Source organism: Neopelma chrysocephalum, unplaced genomic scaffold (genome assembly GCF_003984885.1).
Source record: "Neopelma chrysocephalum unplaced genomic scaffold, ASM398488v2 Primary Assembly neopelma1_85, whole genome shotgun sequence".
NCBI lineage: Eukaryota > Metazoa > Chordata > Aves > Passeriformes > Pipridae > Neopelma > Neopelma chrysocephalum.
The window spans coordinates 4,460,954-4,481,187 of NW_020897747.1; the positions used below are offsets into that span (position 1 = coordinate 4,460,954).

At 37.4% G+C, this 20,234-nt stretch overlaps 1 protein-coding gene across 5 annotated transcripts in view; it reads right to left on the minus strand.

The window, feature by feature from the left end:
• Positions 1-20,234, minus strand: part of VTI1A (vesicle transport through interaction with t-SNAREs 1A) — a 273,725-nt gene that overhangs the window by 242,341 nt on the left and 11,150 nt on the right. For all 5 annotated transcript variants that reach the window (XM_027692101.1, XM_027692100.1, XM_027692103.1 and 2 more), the window contains exon 3: positions 19,111-19,221. In XM_027692101.1, coding sequence (XP_027547902.1) covers positions 19,111-19,221 — 111 coding nt within the window. The remainder of the gene's footprint in view (positions 1-19,110; positions 19,222-20,234) is intronic.

A 20,234-nucleotide genomic window follows, 5' to 3' on the forward strand; every position in this document is an offset into this window, starting at 1 on the left:
CACTTCAACGTGTTTTCATTGAAGCCATCGCCAAGACACCAATTTACAGTGCTGGTCCACAAAAGGTGTACAGAAACTTTTCACTTTAAAGGAGGACTTCACAAGAAGGACAGTTTCAAAGAAGCAGATCTAAAGTCAGGACATTTCACCATTTCACCAAACTGTTTATTTTGGAAAATATTTTGGTCTGACCCTTTGATGAATTGGTTTTGTTAAGTTGAAAGCCTGGTGAACCATTTAATTCTTTTGGGTTCACAACATATAAAGACAGAAACTTGGCTGCTGCCTCTAATTTTGTCCATTTCCTGCCTCTCCTTGCCAGTCTCCAGAAGCAATGCAAGGACAAAATTAAATAAAATGTGTTTGTATATTAAATAGTCTTACATTATATTTAGTTTAAGTGTCCCACAGCTGCCACAAGCTAAGCTGGCACCAGTGTATTCCATATATAGCACAGACATTGCACGTGTATCCACACACACATAAAGAAGTACAGACTCGGGTCTTGCACAAACTTGGGGCATCATTACAAAGTTTGTAAACATAGTAAGCATAAAGTAACATGCAGTTTGGCTGAGGAATCAAAGACACTTTGAATGAAGATGGTTTTATATGACTGCAATTTATTTTGTATCAGCGCTATAGCTTACAGTTATAGAAATAGATGTTGATATATCCTGAATTTTCTTCCTCAATCTTTCACATTTTGTTCCACTACTTGTAAACAACCAATAAGTTTCACTCCATTTTACATCTTACTGCATTCTGATCCTTAGTTACTGTTCCCACGTGGAGCACAAGTTCAACAACACTACAAAAAGAGTCAGTTGCTTGACCTTGCCTTTGTACCCAAAGTTGGAACACTGGGAAGAAGCTCCCTGTTGGCAGACCGTGACTTCCACCAGTCCAAAGAACTCACTTGTGAGTGCAGTAAAACCACAGTGATCAAATGTATCATGTCACACATTCACAGGAGAGTGACATCATAAGCTTGGGAATGAGACTTCTTTACAGGATCAGGCAGGAAGGAAAGGGGGCCACAATGAAAAGCTCTGATTTAGCCACTAATACTTGAAAGAACAGCAAAGGGCCAATGTTGCATTTATCTTTCTCTGGACACGTCCTCCATCACCCAATTCCGCCCCTTGTGGAAGTCTTCAAATTAAAAATACCTCCCCTCAACCTTCCATGTAAAGAAGAAACCCCCATGTTTCACAGACATATTCATTACACTCAAACGTGTATGAACACTAATGTATTTCCTCTCAAACGCTCCCCCACAGTTTACCAAACCATTAGGATCTGAGCAATAAGATCCATCAGCTGTCCAGTTAAACATGCACTTAAAGAGACAACACTGCTGATACTATCTCTCCAGTCCTTCTGCCAAGTTTGCTACCACAAAGAGTGTGTGCATGTGCGTAGATCACCATGCTCTATAATGAGGAGGGAGCAATGGTAACAGGGACAACTGTCTCCTTTTAGTAATCGTGTCTCTAGCTGAGGAGGTGGAAGGCTGAACAGTTTTCCTTCCACTCCCAGCCATCTGTTATAACACCTCATAGAGGACAATTCTGCATCAGCAATTATTACTGATGAAACAAAAGTACTCTGACACACTCTTTAAAGCAGGATATTTAATTTTATCAGTCTACAAAGGAACTTATTTTTTCACAGAGCTACTGACTAACAGCAGTCTCTATCATTCACACCCCCCATCCCTTTCCCCAATATGCAGCACATTCTGTGCCAGCCATCTCCCCTGAGTTTAACACTGTTATCTACGTTTTGAGGGAGAGAGGGGATACCTGACCTCACACAGCATTTTACTAGGAAAGCCAGAAAGTCAGAGGGCACTACTATGAATACCACAAAAATAAAATTAAGAAAAGAAAACAGAGAGAAAAAACCACCACAACCCAAAACACAATAGAAACAATACTTTGTGTTCCTATTTTAAGTGCCTCTCTCAATGCTATATGCATAGCAGCTAAAGGCAAGCTGGAAACCAGCCAGGTCCTGGCTGCCAGCAAAAATTTTGTCACCTCCTTTGAACATCTGAAGTATGTTTACCCAATAGATTTCATTAAATTACACTTCCATTAGGAAGCATACAATGTTGATACTCATCTCAAAGATAAAAGGGATCGCTAAGAGGCATGTCATCCTGCTCCCCAGCTGATTGCTATTTCTGGGCCAATCAAGGAAAGGAGCCAGAACAATACTTAGTTAAAAAAATGCAGCATCTCCCCAAGGACTACATACTAAGAGACTGCAGCTCCATTATCAAAATGAGCATATCATTAATGACAATACACATACAGTACGTTATTTTAATACAACTCATACACAACAAACAAGCTGTATTTGGGTCATTAGCTGAATTTGTAAAGCAGTATTTCCAAGGGTTAGAAATTCCTTACCGAGATATGAAGTTTATAGGTTGGGAGCAGGGAGAGAACAAATATTTTATATGATTCCAAAATGCAGTGACTATAATAACACTGTGTGGTTTGAAGTGCAATGTAGTAGTTAACAGAACAATAGGCCATTCAAACAGAAGCTCTCATTTTAAAGTAAAGCAGAAGTAATTTAAAACACCAGGCACTGTTTTACTAAATATCTATGAGCGATAATGAAAGCAAAATGCCACTGATGCAGTTTATACTGTATGTATCACCTTTTAATTTATTATTACAGTACAGTTAAAAAAATAAAAAAAAAAGGACTCAAAGCAAATTTTACAAACATAGAAAAAAAATGCTGATTGTGAGGCAAGACACTGGGGAGGGAATAACACAGGAGACTCAAATACACAAGTCCACTAGATCTGATGAGCTGTTATCCTGTGGTAGGCTGAGCCTTTCCTAGTGGAGAGGAGGAGATATCTTTGTCTCTAAGCATTGGTTTTAGATGTATGATGTTTACCGTGTTTCCTAATCTCCAATTCACATAACAGCTATAAAGGGAAGAGGACAAACCCAAACCCATGCTAATTAAAACCTGAAGAAATAGGAGAGGGCTGGGAGGTGTTAGCTCTTTACAGTCAAGCTCTGCCCCATCCTCATGCAGCAATCTGTGACTATTAATCTCTAAAAACACTCCTTGCTCAATATTCTGCAATCTAGACTTCAGCCAATCTCTTTCAACATGCAGAAAACCTTTTGGTTTAGCCATATTTGACATATCATATGAACTCCAATTATCCATCTTTTTGCAGTTAATCATCTCACAATTACATTTCCTGCACTTATAAGCATCCAGCTGGGAACTGAGTTTTAATCTAGGAAATAAAAAAAAAGGATTCAGGTTTCTAACAAATTACTTCTAATTAACCAGAACCTTTTCTAGTCATTCCAACCTAAAGACGCCTACAGCAAATGAAAGAATTTATTGTTTGCATTCCTAATGATATTTTAAAATTTCATTTCAATTTCCCCAATGAGTAACTTTCAGGAAATTCACTGCACTTGTATCTACTTAAACAAACATTCTGTTAAGCAGGAAATGCACAACAACAAAAAAAACCTCTGGGAAGAAAAAGTGAGCTGGTATTACACTGAGCAGAAATGCTGCTAAATAAAGGTAAAGAACTAGAATGCTAATTAATGTCAACTTCCAGAAATACACTGCGGCTACAGTGCTCAGGCCCTGACAGAGTTACTGGGAACCTCAAAACTATGTTCCCAAGTAACAATTTAGAAATGAAAGGTTTGTTGTTTTTTTTTTCTGGAAAAAAAAATGGTTAGTTCTATTGATACAGCGCAGCAATTTGTAATCTGTACAAAGGAAGTGGATTAAATGAAGCCACCTAGTTAAGATAACTCAGGAAACTCAGTCAATGGCAGTTAAACAGCACATGAAAGAGCATTGTCCCACAACTTCCAGTGATTTCCCCAGGGAAAGATTTGGAATAAGAGCCATACAAAATATGCTTGTTGTACAATTGGGAACCACTTGATATCACAGGGAGGTAACATGAGGTAAAAATCAAATGTAACAGTTTCATTTACACTAAGTCCTATCAATTTTCTCCAACTGTTTCAGAAAGTCAATGCAACCATCTGACAGAATATGATTGTTGCAAAGTAAAGTATACCTTTCATGTTCTTTGGACAGTCAAATACCAGAGGGTTTTCTGTCAATTATGCAGTATCAGAGATGTACATCCCAAATCTGTCCATCTAACTAACAAAAAGAAAGCAATATGCAGCTGAAAAATGCTCTTCAGAGCTACCTTTAAGTAATATAAGTCAGTCTAACTGCAGAAATACCTTGCTTAAAAGGTTGGTGTTCATTAATGTGCTACCCAAGTTTCCACAATACAAAACAGGACCGCACTAATTGGCTGATTGATTCAATACCGAGTTAAAGGAGTTAATTATTCAGAAAAAGAGTTATTTTTAATACACCTGAAGTCTTCCAAAACTATTAAATTTTATATGCCTGCACTAGCCTCCCATTACTTTGACTTTCATTAACTACCTCTGTAGGCACTTTGGGAACACCAAAACTGTTGGTACATTTTTGTTTTTATTTATAACAGAGGTCCAGTTGTGACTGTGGACATTCTTTAACTCATTTATAATAAGGAAAAACAACAAAACCAGTAGCAACTTCCTCTACCACTACTAAAATTTAGCAAACTGTAATTCCTGCCACAACAGCAACAGCTTTAATTCCAACACTCCAGTATCACAAACCAATTAACACCAACCTCCCATTCCCAAATTCCTGTGTTTCTGCTTAACCTCTCTCTCCGACACACAGAGTACAGCACATTCAATGAGTTGTGAGGAAGGGATGGATTCGCCTTAATAAGATTAACATATACATCCTTAAGTAATATAGAGTCAATATTCAAACCACTGCATCATTCTTGGAGATGCCAACCTGAGAGTTCTGTGAAACATCATGAGATATCTACCTACACATTTCCGACCTACCACTGCACTTTTAATTGTGATAAATGAAGACCTGCATGGAGAAGCAGTAAGAACGTTATGGAAAAGTTTATCTTAGTTGTGAAATCTGTCACCAAAAGACAGAATGAAAAGCCTGGGTGACCAGGAGAGGACAGTGTGAAAGTTCTTCTTCTTAAAGCCCTCACAAGCCTAAAATGGTAAATTTAGAGACACAATTCAGACAGGCCACAGGGTTCAGTAGGAACTCTGCTTGCAGCCATCAGAATCAAGGTGGGCATCCCCACTGTGAAAGCAGGGCAAGGTACTTGGTATTTCACTGCATGTTCTAAGTCAGTGCTATGAAATCCCACCACAAATCCTCCACAATGGTATACAAAAGACCCCACATTGCTCACCCAGACTCCAGACCACAGGTAGAGGTGCCCAGGTATGGAACACAAAAGCATTACTTAAGCAGTTCTGATCAAGTAGTTTTAAAAGTCAGAAGGACCGAGGACAGTGAACTTACAGGTGCCATGGACATCTGGCAGAGCTGCACAGCTCCCATCACCAGTTAAGTTCAGGATGGCATTTTATCAGCATCCACCTCAGCAGGGACTACAGCCAGGCAGGGACCTGGGGAGCTGGAGAGAAGCATCCCACAGAATCCCCAGAGCAGGAAAAAACAGCCCTGAAATGGAGCCCTGGGCCATGGGTGGGTTGGGGAGGCTGCTCAGGGTCATCGAGGGCTGTTGGTGCTCTGAGGGCCCTGGACACCCAAAACTGGCCATAACTTTTGCACGATGGGGTATTAACCACAGCCTGTGGAGATTGCAGAAAAAAAGCCAAGTAGAGAACACACAGTGGATTTATATCACCACGGAGAAGACTGAGGTCAAATCAGAAACATCCTACATATGAAGTAACCCTGATCCAGGTTAAAGCCAAGGACATGTGTCTGTTGTTACAATAAACTGCTCTAATATCTTAGATTAGTTTTACTGGTTTACTGCCCTTGAGCCACACAAGCTCTGAATCACTGGCAAGTTAGGAATGAACAGATGATATTGCAGGGAGATTCAGATGGTACTAGGCAAACACGAAAAATAAAAAGAATTAGAAAAAAACCCACCCTCTCAGCTATAGTCATTTAAGTAGGAACACCACAGAGAAAAGCTCTTAAGTGCAAATCTTTCTTATTGCAGTGTTACTTTCAGTGGCACATGAAACAGCAATGATAACAGGCTCAAAAAAAACTTTGAAAATAAAGTTAAAAGATACATGTAACTTAAAACTAACATCTTTTCCTACACAGAAAGGTTAAATTGTGGGGTTGACATTTGCATTTGTTACGTTGTCAACGTTTCCTGCCTATCAGCCTATGTACAAACAATATCTAAAGATGTCATCTACATATTTATACCAAAGGAGTTTATGAACAAGACCTGTCAGTATATTTTAACACCTTTCCAAAACGTCAGCTTTCATCAGGTATAAACACAACATGTTTAATTTATTAGTTTGGTTTAATATAAAAAGTTGACAATCATATGTCACCATAACTATTGATAAGGTAAATAAGAACTACAGGAAAATGTCAGAAAGTTATTAAAACATTTCTCAGCTTCCTGAATCAAATTGGATTTATTGGCTTTTCTCTGTCAATAAGTGCATCACATATTTTTATTCATATGGCTATTTTTGAAGTGATGTGTCCAACAGTGAAGCTTACAGGCAGACCATATATCCTGGAGAATTTGAATTCTACTTTGAATTTTTGGGGCAGGGGAAAAGACTTTATTAATGTTAAAAAACATCCAAACAAATACAAACACATAAATTTGTTCACCTATACTTAAAAATATGCAACGATTTCTTTTTCTAAAACATACTAAGCCTCATAAAAGTTACAATATAAGGCATAAGAAGCTTTGAATACAACTCTGAAGTTGAGCAAAGCAATACATTTGTTTCCACTTTCCACAGGAGGTGCTTGATTCAATTCCCTCAAGAAGATTGCTACTATCAAAGGTCCACCTTCTTTGTTTATAATGTCAGGAGAACAACCTATTCTGACTTCTTTATAGATACTTCCCCCAAAAGTGTAACAGAGGGCAGCACAGCCTCATTCCAAGAATTTCATCCCCCCTACCAGTACACAGCCAAACATTTCACCAGTGAGTCACTGGCCAGATTGCAACAGCTTGCTCTATATGGGAAAAAAAACAACCCATATTTATCTGAATGCAAGGACAAACTCCATTGTAGATTAGTTCAAACACTCCTGCCCAAGCCAAACTCAGGCCAAATGACAGCCAGAGGCACAGCAGAGTTTGGGTGTTCACTGACAGCTCTTCTTCCTGAAGACGCTTTTCGTCAGCAAGTCCCACTCTACACCTCAGCACTAGATACAGAGATGTTACTATTATACAACCAGTCTTATACTAGGATTTGATACTGTGGACATCAAGAATGTGGGTATTTGAGCAACCTGGTCTAGTGTAAGTTGTCCCTGCCCACAGCAACGGATGTTGGAACTGGATGACCTTGAAGGTCCCTTCCAAACCTAACCATTCTGTGATTCTATATTTCAGGCCACAGAAACACGTATCCTGGTTTCCTTTGTCTGGAACAGGGTACCAGAAGGGGAATGGAAATTTCCACAAGGCCCAGATTTTCCACAAAGGAAGAAAACACTTCAAAATGTAGTCTTGCTCCAGAAGGATACATTTAATTACATCGGGACAGGTAGCATCTTGGAGTTCTTCCACTATTGTTTCTGCAGTGTACATGATTACAGTTTTTATTGCAGAATAGATTTGGCCCAGTTCTTAGACCAAACATCCTCACTTCAACATGTTCAAAGCTATCTGAACCACCAGCCTTTCATCCAGACCCTCATGTCTGTCTGGTGCATGCCTAAAACGGAGTTTCCAGTTCACTTTCCTCAAAAAGTAATTCTATTCAGCCTCACGTGCAGTAAGTGAGGAAAATTTGGGGATTCACTTCAAAAATCACAATACTATCAAACCAAACACTACCACTGTACATGAAACTTCAGTTAAGACAATTTTTAAAACATACAAATGGCTTGCAAACTGGTCCTGTATTATAAGAGAAGGGAACTCAGCAGTTCTGACCTTAGCAACAGAGTACTTTTTAGGTACAAATTAAAAGTAAAAACTTTTAACATTTGCCCCAGAAAGAGAAGCAGAAAAAGCAAAGGGAAAACGAGGATGGAGAGGAGCAATTTTTCCTTATGCTCATTCTAAAATGCATGCATTTTAAACCAAGAACTCTACAGGGCACAAGTGCTGAGACACCGATCTGCATTGCTGAATGCTACACATGTAGCTCATGAATGGAAAAAGGGGACCTTAATAACTCGTTTGAAAGTGACTCCAAGAATGGGTCAGGAGAAAGATGCAGCCCAGGTGCCTTCAACTGAAATAAAGATCTAACAGGAGGACAACATGACAGAAGGTAAGAAAAAGACAAAAGGAGCACTAAGGGCTTAAAAAGGCTGGGAAAGCAATTCAGGTTAGCAACCCCTAACTTAATCCTGACCTTTCTGGAACTTTTTACCTTGATTTAGTTGACTGAACTAACTTTGTGGGAAGCTTACACAACTGAACCAGAGTCTGATTTCTCCTGAAGACTGGTTGGAAAGAAGAGAGAATCCCATGGTCACTTGGGTTATTAATAACATTGAATTATGAACAATACAAACCAGTCATTACAAATCAAATATATTCTTTTGATAAAAAAAAATCCTAGCACTACCGTTAAGACCCTGTTTTAGCATTATTAGTTTTACTCCCAACCACATTAATCCTAGATAAACACTTCTTCTTTTTTAAAGATGCTAAAAATTATAACAGACACATATTATAATATGAAAATCCAAAGTTTCAAAGAAACTACTAAGGGAACAATCCATAACATTGAAACTAACTTGCATTTCCTAAACAAATAAAAATAATCACAAGAAACACATTAACATAGCAACTTAGTTATTTGCAAAGTTCTATTTAGTTAATACTCATTATTACAGTGCCAAAGAGCTGTAGTCATGTGTGAGAAACCCCTTTGTGCAAGGCACTCCACAAATAGGAATCCCCGTGACAAAATATCTGCAGTTACACATCCCAAAATACCACCCATCGTTATGGAAAGTTACTGCTCAGATTTTGAAATAAGAGTATTTGCTTTGATACTAACGCAATTATTCTCTCTTAAATCAAATATTAAATACCACTTTTTTCCTGGTTGGTGATACACCCTAGCAAAGGTTACAGCTCGATTTAATAATGGCTCAAATCTTCTACTCATGAATCAGTGAAAAGGAAGGTGTTAACTTCATAATGCAGGAGCATTTTCTAACTAAGGCCCAAGCCAAGACCCACCAGACACAATACAAGCCTTTTCTTTAACTTGCAGAATTCTCATTTGAGTCTTTAGTGAACAGGTACAAAGCCTGCAATTGCAATTCAGTGATTTCCACGCTGACCGGGAGGGTAAGTTGGCAAACACTACCCTTATTCATTCTAGTCTTAAGTTCTCAGAAAATAAAAAAAAAAAAAAAACTAAAATAAAGACATGTTGGAAACTTGTGGGGATTCAGAAAGCAAGGACAAATGCCACTCAATGGGAAACATGCAGAGCCCACACACACTCCCCAATTTCTTTCTCTTTACATGCCAGGCACCAAATATTTAGTCAGCAAAACCTTTTTTTCATTACACACATCAGAAATGTTACTAAAGCAGGAAAAATTATTCTGTTCTACTGCTGATCCCAGAGGCCACCTGCTATATTCCTTTTTACTATCTGTTCTTTATATTTCTACTCTAATTTTCATTGATCACCTCTTTTAGGAGTAAAATCTCTGTAGGATTCACTAAATATTGGAAAAGGCCTATTTTCCTAGCACTGACACCCTAAAGGCAGTTTATAAAAAGCAAATGAAAAGTAAGGGAGGTGCTGTATTTGATCCACTTATTATAAATGTATACAAGCATTAAATTGTCAAATGTACAAGTTCAGATCCTCTAGCCTTTACAGGGATTTCCTCCCTAACTGAGTAAGAACAGCAAGTTTAATTTGATTTTGTGGCCAAGAACCACTTTTTGTTGTGGTTTCTACAGCAGCTTTAAGGGAATCTGACTGTACTTGGGATGGACTATTAAATTATTGCAGAATACAAATAAAAAGTTACCAAAAAAAAAAAGAGATATTCACACTTTTTCCATATGCTTCACATAGTAAAAAACATTACTAGGAAGAGGGAAAATCACTCTAATACCCTTTCAGCTGCATTTTTTTTACTTTATACTCCTTCCTCACTAAGTCTTAAGCCAGAAACAAGACAACATGTCCACTGCTACAAAAGCCCATCTCCTTTTTCCCTGTGCTAGACAGTTTTACTGAACCATAAAGTTCCTTCTGTGTATATTACTGGTATGTTAAAAAGAACCAATTTAGAGCACAAAATGGGAAGGTTTTATCTGAGAAAACAGGATAACATTGTATGGTTTAGTTTTTAAATACCATTTTTAAACGCTTGCAGCTAGAAAATATTAGACATATTTAATATTTTTCAGGACAAATTAAAGTCTACCTAGGGAACAGCACTCTATCCAACACTGAAGACATCTGCCTAAATATCTACTCTGTTCTTGGGTTAGAGTCTGGGGGAGAGGTGGCAAGAAAAATTTACAATTTCCGTTAAATTCAACAAACATTTGTAAGAAAGAAGGTAAAATTAATTGATTAAATTATTTTTATAAAGAGTACCTGGCATTATTAAATTCATACTAACACATTAGCTTTTCACAAAGACTTCTTAATGTATTGTAGTCAGTTTCTTGAAAAAAAAAGCCAGAAATGGAATGTAGTAGAACTGTATCTCTATTGCACAAAATTTCCACTATTGGAAACAAAAAATCATAAAAATAAAACTATGCAAAACATGATACCTGGAAATTCTGATTTCCTGTAGAACACACAAAAGTTAACACATAACATCACTAAAGTAGTGCTATGGAAAGCATCAGAAAGAGCAAACACATCCATCACTGTTTCTTTATTTCTCTATTAACAAATCTAGAATATATTTGTACTTACAAGAATTTTCAACTGGCATAGAAATTTTTTTACTATGCCAATAACATTATCATAAATTTATAGTCTGTCTCGTGCTATTTTATGGCAAAGGTTTTCAGCAAAAAAAAGGTAACTAAAATATTATTTGTACTAGCAGACTATAACGAATGCTATTATTTGTAATGTTTGACAACTGTTTGACAACTAGACATACAATATATCCAGTTATGTAAAGAGATTTTTTTACACTCTAATATTAGCCTATGATGCCATCAGTATTTCAGTAAGCATTTAATATGTAAGGATCATATAAAATTTTCCCCTTGAATTCTGATTGAGAAAATATCACGATAAAGCACAGACCTCTTTAAGTTGAGTAGAAACAGTTACTTTTAACAGCAGTGCTTATATTTCAAGTTTCTCTTCATGAAAGCAACAAAAGCAAGCAGGCAAAAAAAAAAAGAGGCGTTAACCACTCGTTTGCCAAACTAATTTTTGACATAGGACAGTTAATCAGTCACAAATAAAAAGTTCACCATTTACCAGATGGCAACTTCACCATAAAGGGAAGCTAGTTTTGACCATGGCAATTAGTCTTCTCATGTTTCAAACACTAAATTCCATTTTCACATTAATTTTTAAAACTATGTGGCTTTAACTTAAAATAAACTGTACATCAAAAGAATGGAAAATAAACAGCCAGGAACACAATTTGACGAATTGGATTTATTTAGTTTATTTAGCTAAACAGGGTCCATTGGATCTCTTTAATAGGCTGACAGTTGCACTGGGCTGGTTAATAAAACATTCAACACAGTATCTTCAGCCAATATAGAAATGCAAATCCCACCAGAAATATTTTATTCATGAAACAGTAATTTCAGTTACTACCAAAGCAAAAAAAAAGAAAAAAAAGAAACTGTGGGGAAAAAAGGCGGGGGGGGGAGAACCGACGGCACTTGCTTTGCAAACAAACAGCGCCACCCAGTGTCACTCCCTGGACAAACACACCGGGACACCTGGAAAAGGCTGGAATTCATCCCTCCCGAGTCAAACCCAACCTTCTCTCAATTTTTTATGCTCTATCAGTAGCACACGTCTCTCCCTACTTTGCAGTGATATGCAAATTAGCTTTGCTCTCGCTGGGGAAAATGAAAAAAAAAATTAATAACATGTTAAGGATCTTTAGAGTGCAGTTCTAGTTTGAAAAGCAAACACATTCAAAAGGTGTGGGATTTTGCTCAGCTTGTCTGATGTTTTTTCTTGTAACCTTTAAGTTTCTAACTCATGATAGAAACCAAATCAAATCTCTACTTAAAGGAGTACAGGTGAGCAATACAATGAAGAGAGAGTGAGATACAGTCTGCTGTGCTTCATTCATCACTGCACCCCACACCAATGTTCAAGCTACAGAACCTTTTATTACTGCTGCTATCAAAGGCAGGACAGTGATAGTTGCTTTTTTCTTGCGTGGTAGGTAGGGGAGTTATCACTAGACTAAAATAAGAAATCACTGAGAAAGTGGAAAACAATAAACCCTTCCTGCTTCTGCCCCCCACCAAAACAGCATTTACCTTCTGTTTATGAAGACAATTTACTCAGCAGCTGACTAGAACCAATTTTGAGTGGGCATGGCTTCTTCCACTCTCTGCTAGAAACAAGAGCAAACATACTTAATTCTACTACTTTGAGAAGTAGAAGTTTTAACATAAGAATAAACTACAGGGTAAATATAGAAATTATAGTAGTCTACCTGGGAAAGGCTGATGAGGGCTGGCATCGACATGTCTACAAACTGCCAGGATGTTAAGTGAAAAAAGCAGAGGTGATGTCATGCTGAATTTCTATTAGTTGCCTTAAAACATATTTTACAGAAGGATTTCATTCTGCTACAGACCACTTTTCAGCTTACATGAGTATAGAAACATTGTGTGTACGCAGGGAGAAAGGAAAGAGGCATGAATGCTTACAGTGCCCTGTATGAGCCAATATGCCTTTCACTCATAGCCCCCAGCCAGACACAAGAGTTATCAGACTCGCCAAATCACTTCCTGCAAACGCCTTTATTTTTAATCACTCAGCCAAGTCTAGAGCTCCACAAACTGGTTTTTCTTAAAATCATGTGCATCAGCTCCACCACAACTTGCTGAAGGACCAACAAAGAGCATACCACAAAACTCACCAGTCTTAGCCCCCCGTGTTAACAGATGAGCCAGATCTCTGGAGACAGACACAGAATTGCTCTGAGTATCAAGGTGGAGCTGGTTGAGAGAAGAATCTAGTTATGGAGTTAGTTTTATTGACATTAAAAATTTGCTGCTTGGTTGCTCTTACCCAGCATATTATCTCTTCACATATTGTGTTATGAGATGCATAACATACTTATTGGTCAAACATGGGAGGATTCTTTGTAAGCAATATCTACATAATTACAAAACTCAGGAGGTAAGATGTGCTTCACTAGTCTGGTCTCAGGAATCTCAGTTAAGATGATCATAACCCTTTAGGTTAATTATAAATAAAGCATGTTAATTCCCATCTTTCACACTTTCCTCTAAGGAAAAGCATCTCATCACTAGTAAATTCCATTATGAAATAAATTTCCTTCCTTCTCCATACTTACATACAAAACTATAAAAAAAATGCAGTTTAGGCCTTGAATGTTACTAAAACAAAAAGAAGAAAAAGATAATATTCTTCCCTGTATCACTTTTTCCCCCATTTAAAAAAGCAGTATTACAAATAAAGTAATTGCAAAATGTCAAATGCCTCCACCTTCTTCCCCCACAAACCCACCAAGGCAGGGACACAAGTGAAAACAAGTAAAGACAATGTGCAATTTGCCTCTATAGAAAAGAAGTTAGTCTAATGCTCAACTGCAGCCAGGCAGACATATATCACATCAGAAGTTCTTAGAAAAAGGAACAGAGGAAAAAAACGCAGTGCCTCTGTAAGTAGCAGTTTGTGTACAGTGTAGAGGACTGATTACTTATCTCAAGAAGGTGATGCTATCTATAAAAACAGCAGTGAAGGACCTTTTGTTCACAACATGCTTTTTCAAAATTAGGTTGTCAAAGTACATGGTCAGATAATTCAACTCCTTTCTTCTGAAACTTAATCGGTTCAATCTTGTGTGCCTTAAAACAAATCCTCCACAGCCCTGCTCCAAAGATCTGTACTACTCATATAGTGAAAACAGATCTGGTTTCAGAGTTTCAAATTTGTGAACAAGATCAAGTGTCACTACAGGCACGTGAACCTGCCCAGGCAGGGTGCTTGTGCATACATCATGTGTTCACATGGTGAGTTCCCTGTTTTTAATAACATTGTTGGGGTACAACCATGAAGATGCACAGACACCAGTCCCACACATGGTTTATGATTTTTAACTACAAAGCAAAAAAGTTTTGCTTTATAAACCAAAATAATCCAGCAGCCACAGCCGAGCCTCTAGGTTTTAGTTTAAAGCAGAGAGCTAGGGAAGACTCTGGCCATAAAGATACAGGCCACTAACTTGTCCTTTGACAAATATTGTTCATTATGCTCACAGTATTTGTCTGGATAGGTGACTGAACCTGAAATAAAAGCAGCAGTATTTGCTACTAGCAGCCAGAACATAAAAGACACAGCTGTAGCAGTTGTCCAGGTGAGCTTCTGGACTCAGGTGGTACTTGAGTGTCATAGAAGGTAGTTAACTTTATCAAATGAAATTCCATGGCTTATCTCCTTAAATGTTTTTAAAGCTTAACAGCAGTTGACATTTTAACAATGATCTTAAACAGAACCTGCAGGAGGTATGAAATGTGAATATATATCTTCATAATTGACTGAACTGAAGCTATTGTTAAATGCCAAAATGTTTAAATGTTTAGTCAAGTTTTATACAATATATCTATTTAACTTCTCCCCCTCTTTTTTTTTTTTTGCTTTTAAAGGTTATTCTGAAAGTCAGAATAACCAAGACCAGTACCAATTCTGAGAATTTAAAAGGAATGAGCACTGTCCCTTGGACTGATAAAAAATGCTACCTGCAAAATTTACTTCTGTGCTGCTGAAGGAACAGGAACAGTTCTTATGCTGCTTCCTTTATTTGAAGGGTATTTCTTTGTGTTGAATATACTCATCTCATTTTCAACACTGATTACGTAGTATTCATTTTTGTAATAGGAATATTTCTGTATAATGTGGTCTTACTGGATTTTTATATTTCCTCATCTATTTGAATGCCTTACATTTCAGCTGTAAGTTTTTCAGGAGAACGTCTGCCTTTGCTTCTTTCTATTTTATGTGCCTTGATACTGAGTCTGTACATGGAACACTTGGAATGGATACAAATGCTAGCAGACAACCACACATTTGCTAAATTTATATAATCCCATTTTTACATGGACTGGGATAGATTTATGTCAAAGTTATGTTTATAAGATATGGAAGCCTTTTACCAGTGCATATCCCCACTGTTTAAAGATCACTGGCTGCTTTCAGGTAACAATTAACAAAAAATGCTTCATTTGAAAGAATAAATCACACCTCTAGTCCAGGTACTTAAAAGACTTTTTTTTCATTCAAAACTTCATGCAGGCAGGCACCATGAACATTGTACATCTGAAATAGTTGGAAAAAAATAATTACAAGCTTAGACCACTTAATAGTGCATTAGTAGATGGAGGAAAAAGACCTGCTTATAGTGAGACTGTTTCAAGTTTCAGGAACTCTTTAGCACGTGGTGCTAAGACCTGAATCAACCCGGAAAGCACAAGCATGTGTTCTGCAACTCCGCTTGGGGCCACCAGATAGAGCCATTACCACGTACCACGGGCTCTGCAGCCCGGCGAGCCCGGCTGGGCAGGAGCCCCAGATCCCTGCAGTCTGGGAATGCAGCTTTCCTGACCTAATGGGACCAAAACCCCTCTACAAAAATGAGGTGCTGGTATATGTTATTGAAAATGAGATAATAAAACCAAGATTTACATCTGCAAGTTAAAAAATAAGAGCATAGAGTTTATCCGTTTTACTCAAGCCTGAAACTTGGCCTTTTGAGATGTACACAGACATTCTGCAAAGAAGTGTGACTTTATGCTCGCCCTATTCTTGTATTTCTCCCCAGGCATCTGCTCCCCACAGAAGACTGCAGAGCACTGGGGCAGAGCAGGAACCACTGCTGCTTGAAGTTGAGGTGCAATTCTCGCTCTGTGGATTTTCCCCATGGGTATTCACAGTGCTGTGTTTTTGGAGTACTTTTAAAGACAAAATCGAGCTATTCTTTTTTTCATTATCACTGTTCCTCTTCAAGAGGGATGGTCAAGATAGAGCAATGTGGCTTTTTCTCCTCGGATAGGATTTATTGCAATTAGTGGGTTACAACTACTCGGGTGCAATACAATGCACAGTGTAGATGTCATTGGCTTCACACACATCCCAGGATTGCAGAGCACTGGTAGCAACTTGTTCCTATTTGATTAAAAAGTTACAGATAAAAAACTCATGTTTGGAGTAACTTTTCTAAGTACAGATCAACCCAGCTTAAACCTCTATTTTTCAGAATATACTTCGGCATAGTAAATTGTATAGAAAAAAATCCCTATAAATTCATAAAGATGCCACAGCACATAATAAATGATAGTAAAGTAATAGCATTTTGTCAATATTACACATACTGCTTAAGATAAAATAAACTCACCAATTAGATATTAAACATCACAAATAAACCTTAATGTTGTCCATCCTGCAAATAAAGAGCGGGCAGTCCACATACCTCAGGTTTATTTCTCCTAACTTTTAAACATGTTGCTATGCTGCTGTTTTCCATAACTGCTTGGGTGAGGGCAAATTTGCAAGATGCTATAAGGCATAAAAATAACCACAAGATCAAAACTCATGTTTATTATGATGAATATAAAAGAAAACTACCAGTGCCAGTTCTGCATTCACTTTATGTTTGAAATACAGAAATTAATGAAAAAGTATATTGAAGTATATAATTTTTGAAATTGATTTAAAAGGGAACATACATTTCAAGATGATTGAGAAATGTCCTCTGCTCTGCTCTGCTTACATGCTACTTCACTTGAGAAGAAAGGCCAAGCCAAATACAGTGGTATCCAGCTGAGATTCCAACTCCATTTATAAAGAACACTTAACTTTGCAAGCTTACATCTGTGTGCCTTTTAGAAGAGCCAAGAACTTTGACCAGCAAACCTGTAAGCTGATCATAACCCAAAATTGCCAGTATCATTTCCAGTCATCTAGAAATGTTAATTCATTTTATAAGTACTTAGATCTGCTTTTTCTAAAGGTATGCTAAGGCTCTTACATAAACTCAATACACTTTGCTTACAGTCAGTTCACAACTCATTCAGGACAATATTCAGGCAGAACACTCAAAAGCATTTATATTTCAGTAAATATTTTAACTTTCTACCTCTAAGAGCCCTGCAGCTTATAAAGTAAAAATAGTATTTTCCTTCCTTCCTCCTCTTCCCTCTTTGAATTCACAACTGAATCATTTTGTTATATAGTTTCCAACAAGTTGCTATTTGTCTGGATAATACCCAAAAAGATCCTTAAATCCTCACATACAAACTCAGAAAAATGTTAGCATTTAAAAATGGAACTATGTAGGGCATTTAAGGCATTGTAACAACACTATTTGCTATATAAGTGAGATTTTTTTTTTTTTTCAAACATAGTTGTTGTTTTCTTACAGTACTTTGCTCCATCCTCCACATCACTTTTCTCCTTGATCTTCCACTGAAGATCCTTGGGTTTGGGGCTGTTGCTTTTACCTATTATTATTATCTGTTCCTTCCCCTTTCTCGTGTTGCTTTGCTTCTTCACTCTGACCACATTCTTGCATTCATGTAACTCCCAGTGCTATGATGCACTTCCTCACATTCATTTCTCCTCTTCCAGAGAGTGTCCAGTTCTGAACTCTCCCATTCGCTATTGCCTGGGAATATGGAAGTACAAATTCCACCATTTGCCTCCATACAGAAATAGGCCAGCATCAAATATATGCTGACAGTAAATTCTCTCACATCTGAGAAGATAAACAGCATTCACTATTGGTCCAGAAGCTGCTCTCTTTGGGAAGCCACTGTTCAGCCATATGCAATTCCTACAGTGGAACTGCATGAGACTGTCCCAAAATTCGGACGCGAGTCTTCTTATTCTAATATTCCTCAAACTTTACAAACTGCAACCATCTTCTAGCTAATACATTTTTGTGCAACTCCTCAACTTGGCAGAAGCACAGAGGAGTGACAGTCAGCTGGATTTCCTGGCTGCAGGTATAAACATTGACTCCCTAGCCCCTGAAGGATTAAACTGCTGCCAGCAACCTGAGGAAATTCACAGCTCTCTAGTGAATGGAAAATACTGCCACTAGTTAGTTCTTTCTCCCTACCCTGGAGGAACTGAGCTGCTGCCAATTAACATAGCTTTTTCCTACACTTTGCAATCCCTTTGAACTTTTTCAGGATTTTACAGGAAACAGTTTTGTCTCTATGTAAATCTATTCAGTGCAAATCCCAGTCACAAAAAAGGACTGATAACTGTAGCAGAAGCCCCTAGACAAGGGAATCTTGTTAGTTTGCATCCATTACTCAAAAAATGTAGTTCTTATACCAATTTGTACAAAAGCCAAGAAAAATCTAAGAGCAATGGAAAAGAAAACAGTGAGTAACAAATGAAGTGCACATGAGAGAAGCTACATTCAAAAATTCAACAGATTGGAGATTACATTGCTTTTCATGTTACTGCCCACATTACTACAAGCTGTCATTCCTTGAGAAACAGGATTAAAAGCTGACTACTTTGCATACATCATGATCACTCATGATGTTTAATGGCAGAGAAACAACTGAGATCCAGGGCAAAGGGACAGAAGGCTAGAAACTGGAATATTGGTATGGAATTGCTACAAAAAGAAAACCTTCTCTTCCCCAGTTTGATTTTCATCTGTCCACATATACAGCAAGACACAAACAGAACTCATTTCTCACACTAGTCAAAAATACCTCTTATTTGCCTGAATAACTGAATTACTTTATTTTAAAAATTATCATAAATGCCTTCATTATGTAATATGTTAAAAACTCACGAAATCAGCTTCAAGTTTTCCCATTTCTTGTTTGTAGCTTCTCATTCGACTGCTGTACATCCCTCGGCTTTGAGGTGGGATCTCTCGAACTTCAAGTTCCATCTGCTCAAGCTAACAAGCAAAAACAAAGAGCAGACATATAAATCAAAAGGTTAATTAAAGCAAGAGTGAATTTACCCAAGTTTTCCACAAATGCTAAGAAATATTCCTTCTTTATAAAGAAAAATGCTGTTTACTCTGTAATATATAAAGAATTTATCAAAATTTTTACACAGCCTTAAGTCAACAAACAACTGACAAAATTGGTATTATTGACACTTAGAAGGAATGATTCTAGTCAAACATTTCTGGATTTCAATTTCAAATGTGATGAATACATCTTATTACAAGAAAATAGGAAAACTGAGGATAAGTAATTCCTGCAAATTAACACAGTTCAGAAGAAAGCCTACCTCCATCTAGCTGTGCAGTTTTGGAAAGCCTTGGCTGAAAAATATATTTTATTTATTTATAGCCACACACACACATATATATACAGATGTGTATATATAAATGTTTAAAGTTTTATTTACCACCAGTCTCTATGTTTAATAAACTAATCCTTTTTGCTTTAAATACTGCTAACTCAGCAGAATTACAAAGCTTGAACTGGCTTCCTAAATCTACATCCCAAATCTGTATGTAAGTATATTATACAGCTGAATTTCAGGGTTTAACGACAGTACTATTCAAGAACTTGTACACAGTTGAATATATTCAAACATCACAGAGAGAATTTATCTTTTAAAAGCTTCTTCTATTTATTCTTGCCATGTAGAACACTAAGGGGCCTGAAACACAACAATACGGCACAGAGGTACAGAAAACCAAAAGAAGTTATAAACCAGGGCTGATAATTACCTGTTCCCTGGGTCATGAAGCCTCCTCTATATGGTGCTGTCTCTTCAAGAGTTCTATTTTGCACAGCTGAAGAATCCCTTACCTGCCTTTCAAAATCTCTCCAAGTTACTTTAAAAAGATAAGAGAATACCTCTCTTTGGTTGCTGTAGGTTCCTGAAACAGTATTTACTCACCTCCTACTGATCTTGGTTGAGCAATAAGGATAGGAACAGAAATGCTTTTTA